The 27806-nt window shown below is 34.5% G+C and overlaps 1 protein-coding gene across 3 annotated transcripts in view; it reads left to right on the top strand.

Moving 5' to 3' along the window:
- Positions 1-9609: 9609 nt before the first annotated feature.
- LOC149802781 (netrin-1-like) overlaps positions 9610-27806 on the top strand; it is a 67235-nt gene continuing 49038 nt past the window's right edge. For 2 of the 3 annotated variants that reach the window (XM_089952214.1, XM_089952211.1), the window contains exon 1: positions 9614-11454. In XM_089952214.1, the coding sequence (XP_089808340.1) occupies positions 10458-11454 (997 nt within the window). In that variant the 5' untranslated portion in view covers positions 9614-10457. Of the gene's footprint in view, positions 11455-27806 lie in introns of all 3 variants that reach the window. The other variant, XM_089952212.1, reaches the window with a different exon arrangement.

The following is a 27806-nucleotide window of genomic DNA, read 5'->3' as shown; positions in this document are numbered from 1 at the left end:
CACTTCTTTGGTTCAAGCCTTGAAACACCAACTTTTCTAGTCATATACATCTATCCAGTGTAAGTCCAAGTCACAAGCACAAGCTACACACATTGTCGTATACATCTTCAGTACCTAAATGTTGACGAATCTTTCTGCCCGTAGAGGTCGAAGAGTGTCCAGATGAAAACGCAAGGCTTTTAACAGAATGAGTCTCTCGTGGACATTAAAAGGGACTACATTAATATTTTATTTGGTGGTAAGTACTGTTCGTAAAAAGCCCACAAGGAATCAGCTGGTAGATGAAACCCCAGAGAAGAAGTCAGTAAGAAACACATCACACGTCAACCCCGATTCATGGGACACAGTTCATGTAATAAGTGTTGATAATCCTCCACCGTTTGAATAGTGTCATTGATTTCCTTTCACTGATTAAGACCGTGGCATGGTAGCCCGTTTTATATTTCTTTCTGTCGGACGCAATAAGTGTACCTTCTGCACAGAGATGATCGTACTCCAGCGGCGAATCTAAACGATTTAGTCACTAACTTGCACATCACACATCGTTGGAAAGGTTCCTCTTGAACTAAGTTTACATTGTGTAAAAGATTTTGATAATCCTCTAACTCTTCTTCTGGAATTCGTTGCAGTATATCCACCTTGTAGTTAAAATAATCAGTCACAGCAAACCAATCCTTCTCGTCCATGTCCAGTTTAACAATGTCTGACCACTGGAAACACTTTCATCTGAATCAGATCTCGTATAGCACTCAAGTACCAGTGGTTTAAGTATCGGTGATGTAACGGATGCAGTTGTTCTCATCTTTTTACTCAACTCCACAGGCAAACCACGAATGTTCTCTTGTAAAATATCCGTTCAGTGTCCTCGATGAATCAGGAATCGCTAGGAGGTGGCCAAGAGCGTCGTTTAAATATGTGCCTGAAGTAGTTTTCTCCCATAATCTGTTTTCGTTTACTTTGGAAAAGAAAATATTTTACAAATGGAGAAATTATTTTGAGTTGGCGTTTCAATTGTATTTTGACCAACTCTTGGTAAATGCGTTCTCTCAACTCCACGGGCAAACTACGAATGATCTCTTGCAAAGTATCCGTGACAATGATAGCCAGTGTTTATACCCACGTTGAGGGTCACGTCGGATTATCCCTTGGTTTTATTCAAGTTTTATCGTCTTTACTGGATGAATTTTACAAACAAAAGGGCATAGCTTCTGCTGATGACACCTGTTATCATTGTCAAGAGAAAGGACATTGGTATTCAGAATTCCCTAAAAAAAAAAAAAAAAAAAAAAAAAAAAAAAAAAAAAAAAAAAAAAAAAACATCAGGATCAAGAGGAAGAGTATGGTTCAGAAAAGGAAGAAGAGGTACAATCCAAAAAGAAAGAACCCAGACATGTACAGAAAGAGAAAAAAGAGAGGAAATGAACACGAGGAGAAAGTCAGGAAGAATAGGAAAACAAACCTTTGAAAGTGAAGAAATTAAAAACAAATTCGACAGAGTGAACAAACACACAGAAAAAGCCGATGAACTTTTTAAAGTGCTGTTTTGTGAATTGGATTGTAAAATTTGCAACAGAAAACATAGACAGAACACGTGTTTTTTGGTTTGGATTGTTTATAATATGGACCTACACTCAAGCACTCACTCACACACGTACACCATAGGCATAAAAAAGGGGATTTTGAGTTTTAATTGATTTTGGCAAAATGAATGCTATCTCTTTTCGAGAGACGTGAGTGGCACTGAAAAGGACCGTTGGGTGTTTGTTTGTTTTTTACATCCTCAACGTGTGGTAAAGAATGAGAAGGTGGCGAAGGTGCTGGTACCGGAACAAATTCTTGCGAAGAAGAGAGAAAATCCACTAAATCCCAATTAAAATCGGCCTCTTCTGGAAGTAGTCCTGTATTGACTGTTTTGACGTTGGCAGCCGCTGATATGCCATCGCTTCTAGTCTCCACAGCCGGTGCACCCCAATTCATCGTCTTCTTACTTGCCGTCATGTTTGAAAACTTTGTCGCATTGATTCACTGCTCACAGATGCTAGCTCATATATACAGTGAATGTGACGTCACATGCCAGCTCTCTTCGGATTGGAAGACAGACTCCGTACTGTGAGTGAACTTTGTAACGCGTATTGGGATTGGTGGAATAAAACCTCACTCCGTTTTGATTATTTCACTATAAATAACAGCGGTTCACTTCATTCCGTTCACCTGTTGTCATCACAGTATATATATATATATATATATATATATATATATATATATATATATATATATATATATATATATATATATATATATATATATATATATATATATATATATATATATATATATGTGTGTGTGTGTGTGTGTGTGTGTGTGTGTGTGTGTGTGTGTGTGTGTGTGTGTTTATCTGATCTGGTCTGATTAGTTTCTTTTGAACCAATAGTGTATATATTACTTTTAAATATAGAGAAATTTTTAGAACAATATAATTAAACTTGTTAAATGCTGTCCTTAATGCTATTTTATCAGCTCTTTTTATATGTAAATTTGACTACATTTGTTTATTTATCTCAGTTTGCAGCAACCGTACATCAAGTTTATCTCAGTTTGCAACTATGGTAAGTCAATTTTATCTCAGTTTTATCTCAGTTTGCAGCAACCGTACATCAAGTTTATCTCAGTTTGCAACTATGGTAAGTCAATTTTATCTCAGTTTTATCTCACTTTGCAACTCCGTACCTTAAGCTTAACCTTCTCACGTTATGCATGTCTTCGTGCACCTTGAAATGACTAGTATTTCTGAAGTAGATAAAAATGTATCGACGACTGGAAATAAGTGCTTAGAACGTGCTATTTAATCGCTAATCTCTGGACAACGCAGAGTCGAACCCGGAACTAAAAGTCTCTTTTAACCGTTATGTGAAATCATTGTTTTGTTCCGAGATGTTGGTTTTGAGCCAATCGTTGCCTTTTCCCGTTTAAAAATATCTCCAGATTTTCGGCAGAATATCTGATAAATACTGTCAACGTTTTTTGCGTTATTTCAACTACATTAATGTTTATTTAAAATTCTCATCAAAAATTGTCAATAAAATTATCAATTCAAGAATTGTTACTTTATATGAAAATTGTGAGAAGGTGATTTGACTTCAGAGTTCGTTTCTCACACCTGGGTATAAGGTCTATATGTAAATTCAATCTTCTACGTGGTTAATGAGCTATGAAATTCCTTTATTAGTGATCAGAAGCCTTGAAATATATCTCGTTTGATCGTGTGATAATTCTTGACAAAGTTGATCACATTCCTGTACTATCCATATGTACAGTATTTCCTCAGGTATGTTCTGCTTCAAACTCCTGTTTACCCCCGCTATCAGCCCTCAAAGAATGCGAACGTAGATCATGTTCAATACTGCTTACTCTTGAACAGGGTATATCGTTATTTCATAGCGCATTATGTGACAGTAGATCCTGGTCTAAATTGTTCTCAGTTGGGGGAGTGTCAAGAACGGGCACATACGTAATTCAGGTGTTATAAAATCCAAAATTTAAATTGAATTTTACAGCATTTACTCTGAATAGGCTTGTTACAGTATTTTATGTCTTTGTGTGCTGAATCTGGCCTGTGACTTAACCGTAAATAAGATACAGCTAGTACGAAAACTATCCAGGTGTTCGATCAAAGGTGAACAAAAATGACTAATTCATAAACATCTATCCCTTGATATATATTCACCATGCCATTCTTTTATTTGCTATTGTATTGATAAATTAAGTAAATGACATAAGATGTTTGTTTGCAGTTTTAATGAAAGGAAAGGAATACAAAACCAAAGCAAAATAAATGCCCTTTTAGATACAGTTAATGAACGAATAATGATATAACTAGCTGTAAGAGTGCATGTAAGTGTGTTAGAGAAAATGCACTTACAACAAAAAATCAAGTAGTCCAGTAGCAATGGAACCTATTAGCTGCTGTTTATTTCTTTATTTTAAATACTCCACCAACATAGGTAGCTATGCGTATGGAACCATTCCGTAGAAACTAGCTGACATTTTCTGTTCTGATACATGTGTTTTTGTACTACACAATGACTTCTATAAAATTTGAATTTTTCATCAGAAAAATGAATAAAGGTGTTAAAAAGGGAAACAGAATAAGAGTAAAGTATAAGACAAAACGAATATGACCTCTCTCTCTCTCTCTCTCTCTCTCTCTCTCTCTATATATATATATATATATATATATATATATATATATATATATATATATATATATATATATATATATATGTAGAGAGAGAGAGAGAGAGAGAGAGAGAGAGAGACATAATAACTGGATCATTCATGCAATATATTCTTTTACTTTTCCATATAGGCCTACACAAAAGCAATATGCATGCATATAAAAAATTGCTGGATGTGAAGTCTTACTAGAAAAAAACAAAATCAACGACATATATGTATTTCCCAAAATTTTAAAAATTCGATTAAAATTAACTACTTAATAAAATTACCACTTGGTACTGCAACTGATGTGGTTCGTGATTATTATTATTGTTATTATTGTTATTATTATTATTATTAGTAGTAGTATTGTTATTATTATTATTATTATCATTATTATTATTAGTATTATTATTATTATTATTAATGTTATTAGTAGTAGTAGTAGTAGTTGTTGTTTTATTATTATTATTATTATCATTATTATTATTATTATTATTATTATTATTATTATTATTATTATTAACTTTTTTTTATTTAGCGGTATATATTATTATACATAAGTGTTTATGAAGTAAAAATATAGAAATATGAAAAGGGAGTAAGAGCTGAATGTCGAGAAAGATTTTCTCTCATATTTATACCTATAAATCTAATATTAAAAAAGAAGCTATACTGTTGCCTCAAGCTTACGTTGAATCTAGCCTATAAACCAGTATTTATTAATACCCCTGTGTAGTAGCATATAGGTGGGCAGAGGTCAATAAAATGCGTTCCGTCTTTTTGCAACCATTGCAGTCGCTTCCCACTATGGCAAACACGACCAAAGTCTAGTTTCATTGCAACAAAAAGAGAGCAGCAACGCTTCGGCCAAGAATCGTATAAAAGAGGTATGGTCATGTCTAATATAGAGAAACAAAAGAAGAAAGTTTTTTATCAGTCATTACTAGTAAATATAGAATATTTCCATATGTCTTAGAGTCTGATAGGCAATTCCCGGCCCAACAGAACATCTTATCATAAAACAAATAATTTCTTAGCGCTAAACGTATGAATAACGATTGGAAACATCTGCTGAAATGCACGATTTCGATTGTTAATATATATATATATATATATATATATATATATATATATATATATATATATATATATATATATATATATATATATATATATATATATATATATATATATATATATATATATATCTGAAGAAAGAAAACAAAGATTGTTCTTTTCATAACAGATACCAATATTTCGAATCTATTGTTTTAATTCTTCAAATGATCTTCTGATAATCTACACACACTCTGATAATCTACACACACTCTGATAATCTACATACACTCTGTTAATCTACACACACTGTGATAATCTACACACACTCTGGGTCTAGTTTCTTAAGGAAATGAAACTAATTTGGAGCTCTACAAATCTTCAGCAAGGAACGTAGTTAAAAAAACAAAGGTAATTTTCAACATTTTCATTGAGTGAAATGTTTTTATTCTTAATTTTCTTTTATTGCTATCATGCAGCCAATAACTACGTAATGTAATAAGAAAAAAGGTGGACATTTCACATATCAATGTTTTAAAAGTGTTAGTCGTTATAACGTAATAACTCTCGCGATCATTATCTCACCATACCTTAGTTGAAATTAGAGGAGGTGCTATATATGGAGATGAAAGCGTAACAAAGAATTCAGTAGCTTGTTTCTAAACAACGCTTCACTGCACATAGATTACGCAGTTAGCAGATATTATTTTCGATAAGGTCAATGAGTTTAATTCCACGTTATTCGAGAGACAGCTTGTTTCGCTAATGGCGTTTTAAAACAGCGTGTACACTATCGAAGCATTTCGCTCACGGCGGACCTACCTCATACCCGGTACACGATGCATTCTTCGGCTAAACTTGAGTAAAGGGTCGAATAAAGATCAAACTGGGGGACCAAAATTTCATTCATTCATTAGGGAATTTCAGACATGCACTCCGCTGTAAATGAAGGAATAGTTCCGGTATTTCGTAACACTGCAAGTGTTGTTACTTCCATATTACGCACAGCTACACGAGAGTACATAGGAAAGCTCGTTCATTAAATAAAGTGTAAAAAATGAATACAGAGTCAACCAATTCATTCTCAATGTACAAATATTTTCGTTTCTTAAATACTTAAGATGCAATGCATTATTCATACACATGCCAATTATTCTGACTGAATTTCTAATTTTAACTACTGGAATGATTTGTATAAATTGCGCCTTTTTCTGTCCATTTAACTAGCATATTTCGGTTTATCTTGACATTTTCCTCTGTGATGTTTGAGTTATATTTTATTGAATTTTTATAATTTAATTACAAAATTATATCTGAATGGTATCTGAAGGCTTGAATCATGTGAGAGAAATTAAGGATTTCATTTACATTTTTCGCATGTCGCCAATGGTTAAGTTAATGCATGTCAAGTTTTATTGCCAAACGTTATGGGATTGGACACGAGTTCTCACAACTTGGATCGGACTTTATTAGCATAATATACTAAATGAGAAAATAACAGGAAGGCACGTTATAAGAATAATAAAATTTGATAGTTAAACATAGAGAAAGAGAGACATGGCGATTTGGAAATAAAAGAAGATGGAGACAGATACAAAAAACGTAGTTGATTACTTTTATAGTCTTTTGTAAAATACACTCCTAAGGATAAAAAATGTATTTTTTCTTGATTCAGCCAGATGCTAATTAGTCATAATTGGAATTTTAAAGCTTTTGAGAGAAGTAATCTTAACACTGACAAAATAAACGTACATTCTGAGACGTTACATTAAGCAATATATGAGAAAAATTATAAACTGATGTTGATACAGATCCCTGCTAAAAGCGCTATACCTGTAACAACAAAATAATAATTACATAATTTAAGACCAATCTCGTTATTCAATGTTCTTGGCCACAAATCATGTCTATGGACAGATAAAGTTATAACATGTGTTGGACATACATAATCTAATCGTTCGAAAAATTATATCCTCGTATCAAGTGTCTGCCCTTGACAATATCCGACATGACGCAGCATAAACATGCTCAGCTTACAGAAGCATTTGATACTTTGATCGGTGTATATATGTAAGTGTATAAATGTATAAATATGTATCCAACCCGACCTCTTGACAAAAGGCACGTTGTGGAGATGATACTAACGAATGACGACTGTGTGAATGAAGACGTGTGAGCACGCTCGAACACATACAGATACAAAAACTCAAAAGTACGCATTTGATAATATCACAACATTCAACAAAGTGTGGTCAAACACGTAATGTTTAGATGTATGCACATTTTCATCAGTATAAATCAATGATTTAGGACATTTGAGCACTTGAGATCCATTTGGTTGTGGACTGGTTTAACAACAAAAATAACGTTATAACTTAAAAAAAATTAAAGCCTGCTCAAAATGGTTTTAATTCGAACGTTAATAATTTACAATAACAATTAGACCACTGCAAAGTTATTATAGGAGGATTATTTCAATTGATAATTACATTTATTGCATTAGAACAGCTTGCATTCTCATTCTGTTCAGTTGTTCACAGTCCCCACCCTTATATCCGTAACAAACATTATTTGCTCTTACTTACTTGTTATACACGATACACCTATATTGCATGTACTGCATTTATGCAACGTGCGTCACACATACACCCATTCACATATTTATACAATGCTAGACGCACATATATTTATACATTTTTGCAATGCACGGTACGCATACGTTTATACAATGTACAGCACTCGCACATTTATACAATGCACGGCACACATACATTAATACAATGTACGGCATACACACATTTATATAATGTACAGTACACATACATTTAATCGATGTACGGCTCATACACATTCACACATTTATGCAATGTACGGCACATACACATTCACACATTTATGCAATGCACGGAACATACACATTCACACGTTTATACAATGCACAATACACATGCATCTATGCAATGTACGGTACGCATACATCTATGCAACCTATGAAACGCATTCATTTCTGCAATGTACGGCACACACATTTATGCAATGTACGGTACACATGCAATTAATTATTGTGTAGCACTCATATAACGATACATTCGCGGTGACAGAAAGTCGTACTAAACAAAGTTTACTGCAAGAGCATACATTTATATATTTATACAATGTACAGCGAACATACATTTATGCATTATTACAATGTACGGCACACATAGGCCTACATCTATCAATTGTACGGCACACATCGATCTATTTGTTTATACAATGTACGGCACACATACGTTTATACCATATTACGATGTAAGGCACACATACATTTATACGTTCAAAGATCCCAATTGTCGTACAGATCATTGTTTAATATTGACGAGAAAATAATTAAAATCATGCACATAAAGTGAATGGATAGCGCTTGCGTACAACTTGAAACTGTCTGAAGATGAACTAGTAGGTGTGCGTAATAGAGATTTATATTAAATGAAATAGGTATATAATAAATTTAAACTATTCTAACTGTACATAAAAGCAAGAGATTTACCATTAGAGTAAGCTTGTTCTCTCTCTCTCTCTCTCTCTCTCTCTCTCTCTCTCTCTCTCTCTCTCTCGCCACCTGTGCTTGTTCTCCATTGATGACTCTATCATACCAACGTGAGTATCATTTAACTGTGTATAAAGCCGCTCGCCACAAGCTAGTGACTTTGTTTCAAATTTGCAATTCATGTCTTCTAACCCATTTATATTGGATACCGATACCACGGGTACTTGATATCGCAGAGTCCAATAGCTTCTCTCTTTAATGTGTGAATACGCTTGTAGTCTGACCCCATATACATTGAAATGTTGATAAAATACCACCATGATCTTCCCCGTAGTGGGTATTGATTGAGCCGAGGCCGTACCTTATTGCTATCGACCCCCTTGCTGGGGATCTCCGGGAATGGAGAAAATCTATCAAGTACGTATATAAGAACTCAGACATGTTCTTTGGCACGTGTTAGATATCGTGTTTTTCATCGTTTTCAGTTATATTAATAGTTATAGCATTTCAGACAATAACTTCAAACTCTTCTTCAGCAGAGACAAATATGATAGACAAGTCATCCAATATGTACCGAGATTGCTTTGTAATTAATTTTGTAAGTAGGTAATTTGCTATCAAAGATTTTCCAGAAGATTACGTATGTGTTAATCCTTGCATGAACTGCCGTTATTAGACTAACAGTAAGCGTGAATAAAGTTAATCCAAGGGAATTAAAGTTATAATGTAATGACAATATCTTTTCATTGATTACTAGTAGGCATGCGCACAATCACTGGGCGGAGTCACCTGGAGGGAATACAGTCTACGTCGCTTTGCCATTGTCGACTAGGGAGCTTACTCTTTCTTGAATCAGGGCGGGCTGGATTTCAAACTGCCAATCAAATAAGCTGTCAGTATGGTACTGTTCTCTAAGTTCCTGTGCTTGGATACAATTTATATTTGTTTCGGACGGATTATTCTTCCACTCTGATGCGGAAAACTTGAATTCCTCTACAGTCGTGAATTCTTGGACAATTTTGTAGTGCTAAAATCTTGAACCCTCTTCTTTTTATCTGGGAAGATTAAATCCAAACAGTTTTGGGTAACTATCACAAGCTATCAGTACCTCTTGCTGTGTACTGCTTTTTGTCAATGAGAATCCACAGATTTATTCATCAGAACATATTGGAGATACAACACGAGGGAGGTTTACTTGTTCCTATAATCGGAGTACATTCACAACTTAAACGGAAAGGAGGTGCAGTTTAAACACGTTCTGAAAATCAAGTTGACTAACAATATAATGTGATTTGATTTTTATCGGGGGAAAAATATTACATTTGAAATGAAATGATAAAACCTGGTTTTATGGATTATTAATCATACGATATGAAGTAATGGTGAAGAAATCTGATGAGACAATATGGACAGCGGATGGGTATATAGCTTTTCAAATGGGAAATTTATCTTTTAAATTGTCGGCAGGCTAGCGTGCTGCCAAATCCAGTTTCACATCTGCAGGAAAAGGAACGGAAAATAAACAAATAAGATACACGCGTGTTGTATATGTCAGTGAGTGTGAGCTACTGTAGATCATTAATTTAAATTAAATTATTTTCTGATTTTAAATATTTTCCCCTTGAGGATATTTAAGCGCAAGCCAGCTTACAATATGTCTTTACATTTTCTGTTTGGATTACTATTTGTTCACTTTGTGGTGGGATCACAATATCTGAGTTTGTTTGCACCACAACAAAATCCACCTGATCCATGTTATGACGATGTAAAAGAACCAAGAAGATGTATTCCTGATTTTGTTAATGCCGCTTTCAGCAAAGATGTTGTGGCGACCAGTACTTGTGGCTCGCCACCGAGTCGATATTGCAAGTCGACGACTGATCGCGAAGGAAAAGTTATCAGAAATTGTTTCATATGTGACGCCAATAATCCACAGCGAAGACACCCACCCTCCTATCTTACAGATTTGAACAACCCTAATAATCTGACTTGCTGGATGTCTGAACCTTTTGTTCAATATCCACAGAATGTCACGTTAACACTTTCCTTAGGTAAAAAATATGAATTAACGTATATTAGTTTACAGTTTTGCTCAGCAAGGCCGGATTCCATGGCCATTTACAAAAGTGTAGATTACGGAAAAACCTGGATTCCATTCCAATACTATTCCAGTGATTGTAAAAAAATGTACGCCAAATCTCCGAAAGCGCTGGTAACAAAAGCTAACGAACAAGAAGCTTTGTGTACGGAGGCTTACAGTAACATTGACCCCCTGAGTGGGGCGAGGGTTGCCTTCAGCACCTTAGAAGGGCGTCCATCAGCCTACGATTTTGATAATAGCCCAGTATTACAAGACTGGGTCACGGCCACCGATATTAAAGTAGTGTTCAACAAACTTAACACGTACGGAGATGAATCAAACAACGATGACGCAGCACGGGAAAGTTACTATTACGCCCTGTCGGACTTCGCCGTCGGGGGTAGATGTAAGTGTAACGGTCACGCATCTCGTTGCACACCAAACAGGGATGGCCGTTTGCAATGTGACTGCAAACATAATACGGCCGGTTACGATTGTGAAAAATGCAAGCCTTTTCATTTTGATAGACCCTGGGCAAGAGCAACCGCACGAGAAGCGAACGAATGTGTCGGTAAGTGATTTATCATGATCTATGTACCTAATTCTTCATTTATCTATATATAACAACTCCCCCTGGTTTCCACTTGGAATGCTTCCCATGACTACTATACTCTTCCCCTTTGATAGCCGAGAATGCCCCACGTGCAAATTTGATAGATAGCTGAAGTAAAATTCTGAATGAACTTAATAGTACCTTCTCTGTTAAGCCACCCAAACAACAATATTAAATAATTGATAACTATTTCAATTGTAACCTGCTTGTTAGCCACTATAGGTATCCATCTCAAGAAGCAGGATTTATTTCCTCGTACATCCAACAATAGCTGGGATATTCTGAAATTTGGGAGACAATAAAGCTTCATTTTCAGAACGTTTTGCAAATAAATATGTTATAATGTCTAACTACGCATAATTGATCAGTACGGTTTGTAATGTATCCTCATAAACTATCATACTATCAATTAACTCAAAGGCTATGCGATGGTTTTAAATCACTTGTACAGTGGCAGTACAAACAACTGGCTGTCTGCGACCAATTCTTGCATTTTTGTTCTTCATTCTCATAGCTATAAAGAACCGTAGCATTCGTTTCTACATTGCTAGAAGAAAGGAACAAAATTACAACGCCTCCATAAAATACACACAACACAAGTAAAGCATTCCGTTAGTCAAATATAAGTTTCACTCAATAGCTGAGACGATGGATGAGTGTTCGGATATACGTTCTGCCATCCATATATCTGTAAGTGGAGTTAGTGCCTACAGTTCGCCATATACTCAGTAGATGTTTCCGTCCCATTTGCTATCCTGAGTGAATTACTCTCCTAATGAGATCTGACAACATGTAATAATAAATAGCTAATACTCCGCCAAAACCAAACATTTAACTTCCAATGTGTTCTGCACCTCTATAGCTTGCTTTTGACACTGAGTTATGGCACGAAAAAAGCACGAGAAAGATACATTATGAATATTTTTTTCAAACTGCCCGTATATGTGAGCCAAGTTATGTAAATGGCCATGCAACATTTTTAAGGGATTGACAGGCGTTAGATTGAATCTAATCTAATTTCAAATCAATCTACCATTTCCCCAGTAGAAACTTTTAAGTTGTATTCAAGCCGGATTATACTTTGATTCAAAATTTGCGACAGATGGAAACAATGGGTGGTGTTCCAATGCTTGTCCAAAAAATGGGAATATTTAAGCAGTACATGCAATTTTTGATAAACCTTTGCTAATATGTTGTTAAAAGTCTAGCCAATCGGAAAAAATACAACAAAGTCAGGTCGAAAATCCTTGGTATATATCAAATTTAAGGATTGTTTTAATCCTTGAAATTTTCTAAGGGTAATCACACTACTCATTAGTGGATTAATTACTCAATAGATAGAAATTCAATATAAAGATTATATTTATTTTTACTATAAATTAAATCCTTTAAAAATGAACAAAATCTAGTCATAATATCACAAACATACACAAGCACACAATGTAAAATTAATTATTAGAATATCCTCTTCTTTGTTGTGGTTTAATTGTTTGAAATGCTTCAGTTCAAAATATCGATTAATAACCCTCTAAAACAGTTATCTACCCCTTGTCTTATATCAATCTATATACGTAACACATGGAGGAAACATATTGCAAATGTGGATATTTGTCTTTCTTAAAATTTATTTAGCCAGATGTGTGTAGTATGTGTCTAAAATTATGTTCACTCCTTTAGATTACTATGTTTGCTCTCTCTCTCTCTCTCTCTCTCTCTCTCTCTCTCTCTCTCTCTCTCTCCTACGCTATATCTCTTAGGCGTTAAATTTCTTTCCCTAAGTATCAAATCACAGTCCTTCAAGATATATTTAAAATTATTATTACTATTAATTTTGTGCAATCATTTCATTTCACTATTTCATCTCATTTTGATGTTGCTATTTCTTTCGCATAATATAAATAATAAAATAATACCATTGTAATGAATATCGTTCTTAGATAAATAAAATAAAACTCAAAGAATTACATCCGTAAGACTGAATTTTTTAAAATATGTCTAAATCCATTACAGGAAGCCCCAGAATAGGCAGAAATTCACTAAGTTCCAAAAATAAATATATGCTAACAATTTATCGCCTGTTGGTAATTGGTTGCCGTTGATTAATATATTATTTGGTTTTGCAATTATTATTTTCTCAGTGCATAATAATGAAATTAGACAATATGTCTATACAAATATTTCTCTTGCAAAGGTATGCATAAACTGAACAGGCAAAAAGATGCGAGACATTGGTGTATCTTACAATATTGAAAGGACGCTTATTTTATGTGATAAAGCGGTTAAACCATTCATGACAAAAGACAAATAAATTTGTATTTTTGTGATAATTATAGATATTACCTAAGTGAAAAAATGCGATAAACGTTTTTCTTTCAAAGTCGATAACTCTTATCTCAAGCTGTTAAATGGTTTGATGGATTGCCCATTCAAAAATATCTTAAAATAAATTTTGGACGCTTGAATTGTTTTATCGTAATCCAAATTATAGACTAAAATCTCTCCTCTTAATATATACCAGGTGAAGCACAGAAACAACAACAATATCAACAATGAAAGTTTTGCAACACGTTATTTATCCCTTTTTTTTTTAGAGTAACATTAAACATTGCTTCTCGATTTCAACTTGAAGGGTTTTTCTGTAATGGATTCTTTAATATGAGCAACACATATTTTAGATAGATAGATAGATAGATAGATAGATAGATAGATAGATAGATAGATAGATAGATAGATAGATAGATAGATAGATAGATAGATAGATGGATGGATGGATGGACGGACGGACGGACGGATGGGCGGGCGGGCGGATGGGTGGATGGATGGATGGTTGCATGCATGCGTTCTTTTGAAGGTAGGTATAAAGGTTTAAATGTTTCTATTACCACTCCATGCAAACAAGACTAGGGCCAAATTCGTTAACATTCTTTGTACACATAAAATAATTAATTCAATAATCCATTAACTGTATAATTTTGTTATTCTGCATTTTCTAACAAAATTGCTAAAGTTGTACTTGTTTTACCGAAGTTACACTCCGATCTCTTCGCAATTTGAGATGCAATTACAGAATTGGCATTGCAGTTAATCTATCTCTTGCTGTAATTAAATCCTTCGTGTTATATGTGACGTAATCAGGAATGGGGCACTCAAAATTGACCCTAAGACATGCCACCTGCCAAGTGTAGTTATCTGCCGATGCTGTGTGATAAATTTATTTACAAATTAGCAATTCATTAGTCAGACTAATAATGAAGAATGAGTAGATTTTGTTTACCGGAAAGATGAGGGTGTACGAAGATGTAGTTTGACTGATAGTCTAGACAGATACATGTAACATACACACACACCTGCCGGAACCTCTCACCACGCAGACGTAAGCCATATTCACGGCTTGAACGTTTAATGATACAATCCAGACACAACAATCAAATTTAAATATGTGTATTAATCTACAACATATCCTCAGTTTTGTTTACCAAAAGATATGCCTTTAATATGGTTTATTAAAACATCAGTAATAACAAATTGTTGACTATTGGCAAAACGCAAACAGCCACCATCTTCATTTCAATATAGTTAGATCTTCACGGATAGCGTAAAGCGCGATTCTACAGATAAATAATCAAACCCTGCCAGTCTGTTTGTTGCGTTTGTTTATAAACGGCATAAGGGGCTTTTATGAAACTAACGCTTTCAGTATGAGAAAGCATGTGTACTTGATCCGTATGTATTTATCTAATGTCCGCAATTATCTGTGTTTCGTTTTCTTGATTCTTTGTGCATTCATTCACCTCTCTCTCCTAGCTCTTCTTGCGTCTCTCTGTCTATCCGTGAGTCAGTCGCCAGTTTTCTTGCAAGAGTTCTTGTAATGTACACGAACGCGATAGTTAGTTCCATACAGCATATCTGTAATAAATGTTCAGCTGTGTCATCCGACACAGAACGGGAGTACATTATGCCAGAATTTATTGTGGCTGAAATACACGCATGAATTTATGTACACAATAAACACAGTACACCTGTTTCTTTCTGAAAGATTATTTATACATATTATAAGTTCGGGAAAGTACTCTTGACACATTTAAACTTTCTGTTGTTTCTTTAATTAATCGAAATTTCATTCTACACTTGCACAGTCGAAATACCAGGATATTATCTTTGTTTTAATTTCCATTAGTTCAAGGTGGAAAACGGTTTTGTTTTATATGGCCTAACCGCATAGTGTAGTTTCCCTTCCTTGGAAAGGTATGATAGTTCCGTTCAGTTCTTTATTCACTAAAATTCATAAATTTAGGCTATTAATCACAAAATATAAACTTGGTAGCATGATGCTAGTCATAAATATATATGATCTTTTAATAAAATAAAATATTCTTAGAATCTCACAACATGTTAACTAGAAAATTCAGAAAAATAAACTGTGCACGTCAGACACATCGCTCGACCTTTGTTAGGTGTTCCTCGAGAAGTTTCATCTATCCGGGTTATAAAGAATGGGGACCGGTGTAAAGAGTAAAGAACCATTTTTATTAGACAGTTATTAGACTTTGAAATGTCATGGGCTACCAAATATGTTGTATTAGTTATGTTGCTTTCTCTACATAAAACGTTTATCAAATTTCACATGGGAAAGTAGAAAACACCCCTTCGTGTTCGTTAAGAGTGGACTGTCAGATAATAATTGCGAACGTGAAGGCGACAACATGTTTGTTCATGCCTTTTATTCATACACTTGTTCGGGTTGGCATCAGCATCATAGACTCATGTTGGAGCACATACATGGGCATATATGATCGGAATAACATTCAAGCCATGATCCTTTAGTCATTCATTGGTGATTTCTCTATATTCGGACAGCTAAGGTACTATCTTTTCATTTTTTTGCGATTCGTTTACATTTCTGGCCGAATTTCGTGACTCGTGTAGTTAAGTGAAACTAAACGTTTCATATTTATGGCATGCAATCGAGTAAAGTCAAGTTTTTTTTCTTTAAAAATGCTTTATCACTGTAGTTTGCAATATGTAGTTACGGATATCAGAATTGCTAGTTCACGTTATGCTTCGATAAATTTATACCATGTTTAACTTTATAATAGCCATTTGGTAGGCTGTTATCCCACATAATATTGAACCACCAGTACTTTTGCGCTTAGAGCCATGCTGACATGCATCGAAATTTCTTTATATTTTACCCTGATACTTAGTCTCGTTTCTCCGATCCAAGTCTTTCTCAGAACCGGGAATTTAAAATGCTGACATTTCCCATTTTATATTTTCCCTCGCTAGAACGAAAGAAAAAGATTCTAACTGATACAAAATCATCTGACCTGTAAACATCTTTGATGAGAGAGAGAGAGAGAGAGAGAGAGAGAGAGAGCATTTGAAAACTAAACACTTCACGTTTTGCAGTTTGTAACAACCAAAGTTGTGTTGTTTAAAAACGCACGTGAAGCAACCTAAACTAATGAAAATTCCTATGAGTTTGTGATAAATGTTTAAAATATATGTTACAAATGGAAAGTTAGAAAAGTATCAGAATATCAAATAATAAACTCTGTTCACTTTTTCTTTCATTGCAATTCATTGACTCAGCATATGGCCTTCAATACGATTTTGATTTTGTGTTAAAGTAGGTTCTATACACTACCGTTGAATGTTCTGGTTATCCACAATTCATTCACTAGTTTAGATTGAGTTTGAATGAGGTTGAAGTTTTACATCAAACTGTTGCATGTATTAATGTTTATTCAATATTATACTTATGTAACTGAATACCTGCCGGAATAGTGCCAAGGATCACACGTCAAAGTTAAATTTGTGTGTTGTGACAGACCAGTATCCTTTACGGCGTATGTTTGGAAGAAAATCCTAGGTAAGAGGAATAGAGGGTTGAAATGACTGAACGGCACACACACACACACACATATATATATGTGTGTGTGTGTGTGTGTGTGTGTGTGTGTGTCACATTACACAGCAGATTTATTTTAGTGTCATTTTCATCAACATATGATGCTTTTATTGCTAATGTTGGTCTGCTCATCTGCCTCATTCGGCACTTACATTTCTGATTCAATTTACCAAAGTTACTTTTGTAATAGCGAGGGCTATGTAGTGTCCCCCATTTCCACCGGGGGACCCAACAAAAACAACTACATATTTCTAATAACAATGAAATTGTTTTCGCACCCAAATGCTTTATTTCAACTCTTTCATCGCTAATTACGTTATCGAAATTCTTCGTTTTTCGGCTTTTGCTGTAAGAAGCGTTAACAGTAGTTGAATACAAATTGCCATACTATACCGGATGAGAAACTTAACCACACAATCATAAGGGCTATAACACTACTCGTCTTATGGACGCTTAATTGACCCAGTAATGTAATTATAAAATAATAATGAAGTAACGTTGCATTATCAGATCCCGCCGCGGTGTTCATTCAAGGAAAAGAAGGTATTTCCAAAAACTATTAGTAATTCGCGCGCCTCTGGCGTATACAAGCCAGTTGGCGCTCTGGAATCACAAATCCATATACACCATTTAGATTGCTACATTTCCTTGTGCCTACTGGAGCTGTCAATATTAACGCATGGAGCTCGAATGATAAACTGACCATTAGACAATCTTGATTGGGGCAGTCGGCAAAACCTTTATACAACGGTGGCATGAGATATCGCCAGTGTTCCTTAATTAAAGTACTAGGATGGCATTACAAAAGGTGAGAGGACTAAAAGGATGCCTACAAATTCCCCCGGGGATAAAATATACTAGAAAATAAAGTTCTACTGGGCTAGTCTAACGGAGTAATTAAGGAGAAATCTAGTTTTAAGCGTGCTTTATTAACTGTATTCAAGATATTGTGTTTAGAGCACTTGTAACTAAGGCACGTAAATATAGAGAAACATGGAAGAAAGGATTTTTATCAAGTATGCTTAAGCACTCATGAGAAGTGATTTATGAAATTCATCGTTTACAAATTGAACGAAAGGACTACAAATTCGTTTCAATCAAAGTTCTATCACAACTTTCTTTCTTGGGGAGGGGTGGAGTGTATACAGGATGGAAATATTCAGCCGGATCGTTTATTTTATTAAAATTATATGAACAGAAAAGCAGGTAGACAGACAAATAGATAGAAGCATGGGTGGGTGAATAAGGAATGTGCCGACACAAAATTGACTACACTTACTTTATTTGATTTTATACCCATTTTTATTCAAATGAAATGAAATAAATTATTTACATCTTCCAATAGTTTTTTAATTATCGTTTGTCTGTGTAGATCGACCAACTTGTTGATGTATCATTAATAACAGATTTAATTGATTAATTCTTGATGTAAAAACAACAACAATAATGCCAAATATATGTTCTAGTTTCGCGAAAACGGCTTTCACTTTTCACCTGGATTTACGTAATTATAAACTACAAACGTATGTGTAACTAATCCTGGCCAAGAAGAAATATTTGTATGTTTCATGGATCAAGAGTACTGTCCATCACAATTTCTTTTAGGTATATATATATATATATATATATATATATATATATATATATATATATATATATATATATATATATATATATATATATATATATATATGTATGTATGTATGTATGTATATAAGAATCAAACATCGCAAATTCCTGCCTCAGTAAACCACCCCGATGGAAAGCTGAGAACTCAAATTGCTATTTACACAACTCTTTGTGGATCTTTTGGATTAAACATTTTCTCGACCAGCTGTTAAACTGGGGACAAATTCTTATTCTCTCAAGTGTTTTGCTGTCAGATCCATTGTTGTAACAAATTGAAAAGATATTTACCAAAGTCTGAACTCTCGCTCTGAACACAATACCAATTAATTCCACGTGTTACAATGGAACGACTTAAATGGGCCACTTTCTAAGGGATAATTAAACGCTGACCTGTCCAAAAGAGAATCGGAGCTGAGCGTCTTCAAAGTGACCCGGTATTAACCGGTTTCGCATTTTAGTCATCGAAGTTCTGTAGAGCTTGTTAATCATGGTGACCGTTTCGTCGTCTTCGTTAGACGTAGACACTTACTGTCAACAAGGTTTTGGACACCGGTTTAAATGCAAATGCAAATGAAGGATTAATGAAACTTTAAAGAAGAAAACAACACTCGCAGATTTTATTTTATGGTGAAATGTAAGCAATTTGAAAGGAGTATTTGCTGACGCTCATACTTGGATTAAATTTAAATTGGAATTAAATGAAAAAAGTACTGAGTCAATTTAGTATTTAAAAAGCGTTTTTAAAAAAATCATAATCGAACTCAGGTAGAAATGACAAATGTACGTCCTTCACTGAATGCTTAACTGACATAAATGCAATGAAATAAACATTTGGAGAGATTAGACCATAGTGCCGATGGGATATTCCGTTTCCAAAGAAAGACAGAGAGGGTGTGCTTTAATTTTGACAGTTTTTCAGTCAGAGAGATGTTTTATTTTAGATATTGATATTGTGACTTATTTCCGCCACTTTTAAGGCATGGGAAAAGGGTACGCTCGTTAAGTAAACACATGTTTGGCTGTATGTTTATGTTGCAACATGAGAAAAGGGTCCTCTAATTAACTATTCATATGCTTTGCGGTATGCCCTTGTATTGATATGGGAAAAGGGTACCCTCATTTCCTGAATACATGATCGGCTGTATATCCATGTTTCAACATCGGAAATAGTAACCTCGTTAAATAAATACATTGTTGGCTATATGTCGCTGTCTTTAGTTGGGAAATGTGTACCTTCAATATTCCTGCCAGGCTTTTTATGTCCCTGTCTCGGCATGGGAAATGGGAACCCACATTTACTAAATACATGCTTGCCGGTATGTCACAGTCTCGGCATGGGAAATTTGGACCCACGTTTACTAAATATATGCTTGGCTGCATGTCCCTGTCTCAGTATGGGAAAAGGGGACCCTTATTTACTAAATACATGTTTGGCTGTATGTCCCTTTCTCGGCATGGGAGATGGCGTCCCACATTTACTAAATACATGCATGACTGTATGTTCGCTGAAGGTGCCGGGCTTTATATGTGGAGAAGGTGACCACATTAACTAAATAATGCTTGGTTGTATAAGTAATCTTATGTTTTTATTTGTGGTCTGAATCGTTGATGAATCAACAAGTACAGATAAACAAACTAACGGGTTTGTTCAAGATGTCATGTAACGGATTGATGCCGAAGAAGCTCCGATTGTCAAGTTTTGTAGATAGTTCTCTTCTCTTCAAATTGAAAATTTCTTCTCAAAAGTTGTAATCGTAAATATCAGATCCATATATTAAGGCGTTCCTGGTGAGATTGGATAATGAAATATTATATATATATATATATATATATATATATATATATATATATATATATATATATAGAGAGAGAGAGAGAGAGAGAGAGAGAGAGAGAGAGAGAGAGAGAGAGAGAGAGAGAGTTGTTGTTGTTTTATAACATCAATATATAGACAGAATATATACTGTGTTAACAGATTATAACGACATAGTTAACCGATTGAATAGTTACATCTTGAGGGTTTTACACGTTTGCATGGTTTTAAACACGGCAAGAATATTGTCATTCTTTTTAATCATTATCTTTCCTGTTATTAATGTTTATGTATTGAATACAAAGAATATCCACAGATATACATTTTCGTTGAACAATTTCTTCCTTTCTAATCTACCGCATTTGCTGCTTCTAATCGTAATTGTACACTGTAGGACAACATTTTGATTAAATGAGTCATTTGAAACTGATATTTTCGGCACCGAAGGTAAAGCACGTGTTAGTGATAGATCACTGAGTAAACAACGAGTATCGGTGTGACGAATGGATAGTCCGAATATATCATGGGAATCATGTTTGTGTCAACGAATATTCATTAATTTTGTACATTTATGAATTATGCACACAAAAAAAATCACGAATCCATGATTAACTGTATAGAAGCAAATTCTAATTTTACTGATCCAGTTTCCTCGCTATATTCAAAATGTATTATGCTCATGCATCTGTTTACATTATGTCTGTTTACATGCATTTCACAAACCATATATTCTTGCCGCTACCTGCATGGACTTATTTTAAACTCAACACATGTTGCAATCGTTTGAAAAGAAATCATATTTTCAAGAATCAAACAACAATATCGAACATAATTAAGGGAATCAGTGTGTGTGTGTGTGTGTGTGTGTGTGTGTGTGTGTCCAACAAATAAGGCGGTCTTTTTTGGTAAAGGAACAGTAAGTTAAGTTGCTGAGCTATGATAACACAAGGGTGTTAGTTACCACTCGAACTGACATTATATGTTCTGTAGATAAATCAGTCCATTAGTCATTGGATCATCATCGTGGTGGGAGGTGGGAACCTGTGACTAACTTTGCTATACCCCCCACCGTGTTACTTTAAGCTCTTGAAACGAAATCCACCTTGAGATTGTCAGCATAAAGATATATTCTAAAACTGATTCCCTGGTTATTTGGTCTGCTCTAGGCATCTAAGTCATATATATATATATATATATATATATATATATATATATATATATATATATATATATATATATATATATATATATATTGTATCTAAGTCATATATATTCTTGGGGAAAATGTATTATTTCACTTTTCCATATTGGACTATGCAAAACCTACATAAATGTATGTAACAAATTGCTGGTTTTGAAGAATTGGTTGAAACAAACAAAATCAACTGCATGTATGTCTTTCCCATCGTTTTAAAATTTGATTCAAATTAACTACATTATATAATGAGCACTTAGTATCGTATCTGGTGTGGTTATTTATTAATCTGTGCGAATTTCTATCTATCTATCTATCTATCTATCTATCTATCTATCTATCTATCTATCTATCTATCTAGTCTATTCTATTCTATTCTATTCTATTCTATTCTATTCTATTCTATATATTGTTTTATTTTGACCTAGGATACACACAAATGCAAGTCATTCTGTTTAGATCCAAGTCGAGCATTCAATGTATAACTATTTTCCAGCACATACCTTTGGACGGTTGATTTTAATGTAATCTAAATGAAGTGACGTTATCTTATGTACCAGCCTGAATATTCTGATTCGTAATAACTACGTGCCCTCAAATGTTAACAGGTTTAATTATATTTACAAGCTATCATTGATTATTATCGAACAGCTTCATAATAAATTAAATTGAATAATGCTTCAGATCTGTGCCATTCCTGTCAACCTCAGCGGTGTTTAAAAATTGCTGGGTGACCTGGGGATAGAAAATAATATAAAGGAAGTTAAACAGCCCACCGTTAATATTCAAGACAATTTTGTTATCAAACATGACCATACATTTGGATTTAATTTGCAGACCCGTATTCTCACAGCACAAGATACCCGTTCAAGCCATAAATATACTAACAGTAATAATAAGCGATATATATGATAGTCGCGGTAAGGGAAGCGTAAACAAGCGCTGACGTTCGAGTTGGAAAAAAATTAACCTGGTTCTCTTACCTCTTTTTGGGTACTGGGTGTATATTTTATGTTTCTAAACACTGACTGACACCAGTTCTTTGTAAGGCTGAAATATAGAGTTTGCTTTGTGAAATATGCAAATAGTGAATTTTATCATGGCTCACACCTTCAAGGGCTGATACAAGACGGTCTGGGGAATTTGTTTGTTTTCTAAGAGATGATATATAACCCATCCACACCTGTGAAACTTTATTATCGTATCATTTTTCATCCTGAAGTACTCTACAACCTGTTGAGGTGTTGACCACGATCCAATATCTGCCTGTAAACCTACGTGCTTTATCAGAAAATTCCTATCTCCTATCCAAACAGTTTCGACAGTTACAAGTCAATACTAAACTCTTGTTCTACTTCAATTGCAAATAGTCTTTAATGGTATCTAATCCAGGGATATGAGTGTGAGCTCAGATCGTCTTGTGACTATAACATATTACCTGATTTGTTACTCTCTTGGCAGAACTGTTGATTTGTGCACACCAGCACGACACAGGTTATCTAGGGCACATTAGGATCTATAAATATGTTTAAAACATGCCTATTATTTAATATGATGAGGAAAGGGTCCTATTATTTAAAAGAAATGATATTGGCAGTAACGTTCGTTGATATTGTCCTTGAAGCTGTAAGGAACCGGTTTCTTATGCATTAGGTATAATACTTCAATCTAGTTCGACGCAGGACACGTCCTCCAAATGAAATAATATCTAATTAATAAAATGTTAATTTTGTGGGGATAATGTCGTTAAAACAATTCTGCTATCTCGTTACTAGTTTGTTTCATTCATCTCCTCGGTAAAAAAGAGATTGTTGAAACAAAATTTCGATATTAAATTTTGTTCCTCTTGAAAGTTCTGTACTCGTATATGTGTCCTTACTTACTACTTTAATTTGTAGTTTAGAAACAAACAAAAATCTGAATGTTGTAATTTCCCATAATGTGGAACGATTATTGGCATAAAGGGTAGCTGATCTAGGCTGTCCCTCCTTGGTATGTTTTCATCTACGGAGCGGCATTAGCAAGAACGCGGCTTTTTATTCTCCACCTCCTCGTATTTGCAGTGGGGGCATCATAATGTTTGTTCGTGTCTGTCTTTCGCATGCGCCGAAACCATATGTTGCCGACAAAAGAATTAGAAAACATGTCTATATGCGTATATAAATTACCTTATTAATCTTTCATGCCACTAAAGCAATTGGTCCCCCCTCTTAAGAAACAAATTTACATTTTGAAATTGTTATTATTATTATTATTATTATTATTATTATTGTTGTTGTTGTTATTATTGTGAAAAGTTTATCGGCAAGTATTGCTGAAAACACTTCACATAGATAATTAAACTGTATAGGTATGTTTCTGCATATGTAGAGAATGTGACCAGACTTTCTCATCATGCAAATAGTTTTCAAATGTTTATAAAGAATTCGCACATTTTGAAAACATGTTTTTGAGGCGATAGCATTAAAACTGTATAAAAGCCACTTGGCATGAGATAGTGAGTTTATGTATTTTCATGGCTTGATGCCATTTTTTCATGCCACTACATTGTTTTTTCTTCTGCAACTTAATGACATTTTGGATTTTTTTGGCATCTGGACAGGCTTTATGGCTCCATTGTGGGCATCTCTCTTCGAAATATATAAATTTACTTGCAAATATAGCGATTATTTTCAAAAACAATTCCCAGAATCCCAAATTTTTAAATTGAATTCATGAAGAAGAAACTTATTTCAGGGATGTTGGTTTCTGCTTGCTTTAAAGTCCTATGCGTAAAAAGATAACAATCAATATACATTAAAACACGCATGGCATGACACCTTAATCGGCGAACATAGACACATAATGATCATTTCGTATGGTACCTGTTCGTCGAGGTGAAGTTTTAATGTAATTTTGGTATGATATTTTTTCTTTAATCCACACAAATATGACAATCTATTTTTTTTTCAAAACATAGATTCACCAATAATTTTAAGAATTGGGGATTTAGGCGGAAAACAACATACGCATTTGTTCCATTAACAAAAACAAAAACAAATATACATTTTACTTTTACATAAATAATTACCAAATGAATATGCCATTGTAAACATATAAACATTATCGTATCTAAAATTTTATATATTTGCATGACCTTATTTGGGGTATTTGTCTGCACATGCTTGATGTAGACATCTGAAATTGAGCATTACTTTCACGTGCAGAACAATAATATCCACCTCCCCCCCCCCGACATTCCATGTTTTATTTGCATAATTATTTGTTTTCGCCGGACAAAATGTATATAAGATCACTTTCTCCAAAACCTTACGAAAAATATCATTTTTTTTCTTCTTATAATTTAGCTAACATACAGTGTTCAAATTCTTTCATAAATCGGTCTTAACCCTTAAATGTAATGATTGGCTCTTCTATTGAAATACCACTTAGAATGCCGTAGTCAATGCAGAATTGTAAATGTGCACGAACCTTAAATGAGATTGTATGTTCCTTAGAATAATGACAATTCAACGGCAATTATGCAAAAGAACGAAACACCAGTTAGGGTCAATTTTACTAAAACATATTGCTTGAAAATTTGTTTTATCCGACGTATCTTTTCTTTATACACGTATCGTGGTTACGTCGTGAACCTGATCGTGTTAGGGCAATTTTTAACTCACTGTAATGATGTCCTGGATAATTCAAATTACAACTTAGTGCGGTACAGATTTGATGGGGAGTTTGTAAATCAAATGACAATGACATTTTAATTTCGTTTTAATCTGTACTTGATGCAGTTCTGTACCACAAGAAGATTGTAAATGGCACAGTCAGAGAGACAATTTCGGCAATGGAAACACATGGCCACACAAAGTGCCAGAATCTTTGATGTCTGGATGTCATCGGATGGGCTTGAAATTCGAGACAGTGATATCAAAGTTTAATTCTTCACTTGGGATGCCTATCTAGTAATTACCGTGATAATGTTTCCGATACGATCGCAGTCATTATGGTAAACCAAGCTTTCCGGCATCCAGGTATATTCTCCAAGCGTGGGACTTCACCTTGTTATAATTACCCTCAAGGCTAATCTTCTACCTCCCAATGGCGTATACCTATCAATCAAAGTTTCGATTCACTCGTGCCATTTGTTGCGTAACTTAAAAAGTTTTACCCCGAAAGTAGTCAGTTTTCACAAATCTCTCTTTGTATTTACGACGATCGACTAGCTTTGTTTCTCTTTGAATAATAGATTTTAAATGTCGCTGTAAATAAAAGTCACAAACGTGTCAAGAACATTATGTCTGGCACTTGAAATCACGTTGCCGAAAGGCGAATCTCGACACTATTGTGTCACAGATTTGTGATTCGAATTTGTCATACATACAGGACATAATACTGCATAACAATTCCTTCAAAAGGCAATTATCATGGAGAAGACCACAAATAAAAACGAGTATCCCCATCCACCCTCACACACACAAACACACACACAGAGAGAGAGAGAGAGAGAGAGAGAGAAATCAATTCATTCCATCAATGTCGTTCGTTTATTCATTTCATCATTAAATGACCCAGTAAATGTTTTGGATCTAAACCATACACTTGAATGATAGGGCGAAAGACTAATCTGAATTAGAATACAAAAGCACTCCTTGGACAAGTTTCAACGGGTCATTATTACACTACGGTATATACTCACTTATAAATCTAGTCAAAGTCTAAATAACGAAGATCCCTGATACTTACTTATAGGTGGAGTCAAAGTGCAAAAACACCCAAAAGACCCTTAGTATTAGCTTATAAGTCGAGTCAAAGTGCAAATGACAGATCCCGAGTACTACTTCTAAGTTGAGTCAAAGTGCAAATGACAGATCCCGAGTTGAGTCAAAGTGTAAACAAGAAAATTCCTGATCGGCTGTAGAAAAATGCGCCTACTGATTCCTCCCAACAAACTGCATCGACTCAGACCTGCTGGCACATTTTGCGACATCCGATCTGGGTATTGTGCGGTTTGCGATTGATGTATACGGTATGCGAAACACAGTATTACGTCATGATCTGTACGATTTCAACTATAAAAAAAAAAACACGATGCAGGATGCAACGTGCTAAGTTAGCAGTTTCTAATGAATACGTTAATTTAACAGTTAAACAATTCACAATATACGTGTATTATTTATTATTTGCGGTGATGGAATTTCGTTTTTAATTGATAATATGTAAATGACATAAATCAGAAACGTTTGAGGAGTACTTGTTGCTTATTATTATTTTTAAAAACTAAATCCACGTATGAAGCTGGATTGGCTATCTTTATTTCATCAAAAACAAGTAGATGACGTTGCAATACCCGAGAAAACTATTAAAATGTCATCTCATAATCTCAACACGCATTGCGTGGAGCAGTAACCCCAACGAGATTTGCCACTCACAAAGAAACTCCTAACATTCACTGCGCTCCTGAGCTCTACATAGCAGAATAAAATTACTATTAAAAGTTTTGAAAAGCCATAAAGTGACAGATACGGTGTTATGTTACGTACATGAATAGGAATATCTCAGATTTTTGCGATGAAAATATTTGATAGCTTGGCTTTGTACATTAAGCAAGACTTTATTATGTAAACATTAACACAAGAGTTAAGTGAGTACATTATTTCAACCACCTCGGTTATAATACAAACTCATCTATTTACTATTAGAAGCCTGTCCTCTGTCAAGCGCGGTGAGATTTCTGAAACTGCCCCCCCCCCCCATCCCCCACAGCGTCCATT

The sequence above is a fragment of the Sinohyriopsis cumingii genome, chromosome 3, assembly GCF_028554795.1.
Source record: "Sinohyriopsis cumingii isolate HCF-2022 chromosome 3, ASM2855479v2, whole genome shotgun sequence".
Taxonomy (NCBI): Eukaryota; Metazoa; Mollusca; class Bivalvia; order Unionida; family Unionidae; genus Sinohyriopsis; species Sinohyriopsis cumingii.
The sequence above is the reverse complement of the archived record's forward strand: the minus strand, read 5'-3'. Positions and strand labels throughout refer to the sequence as shown.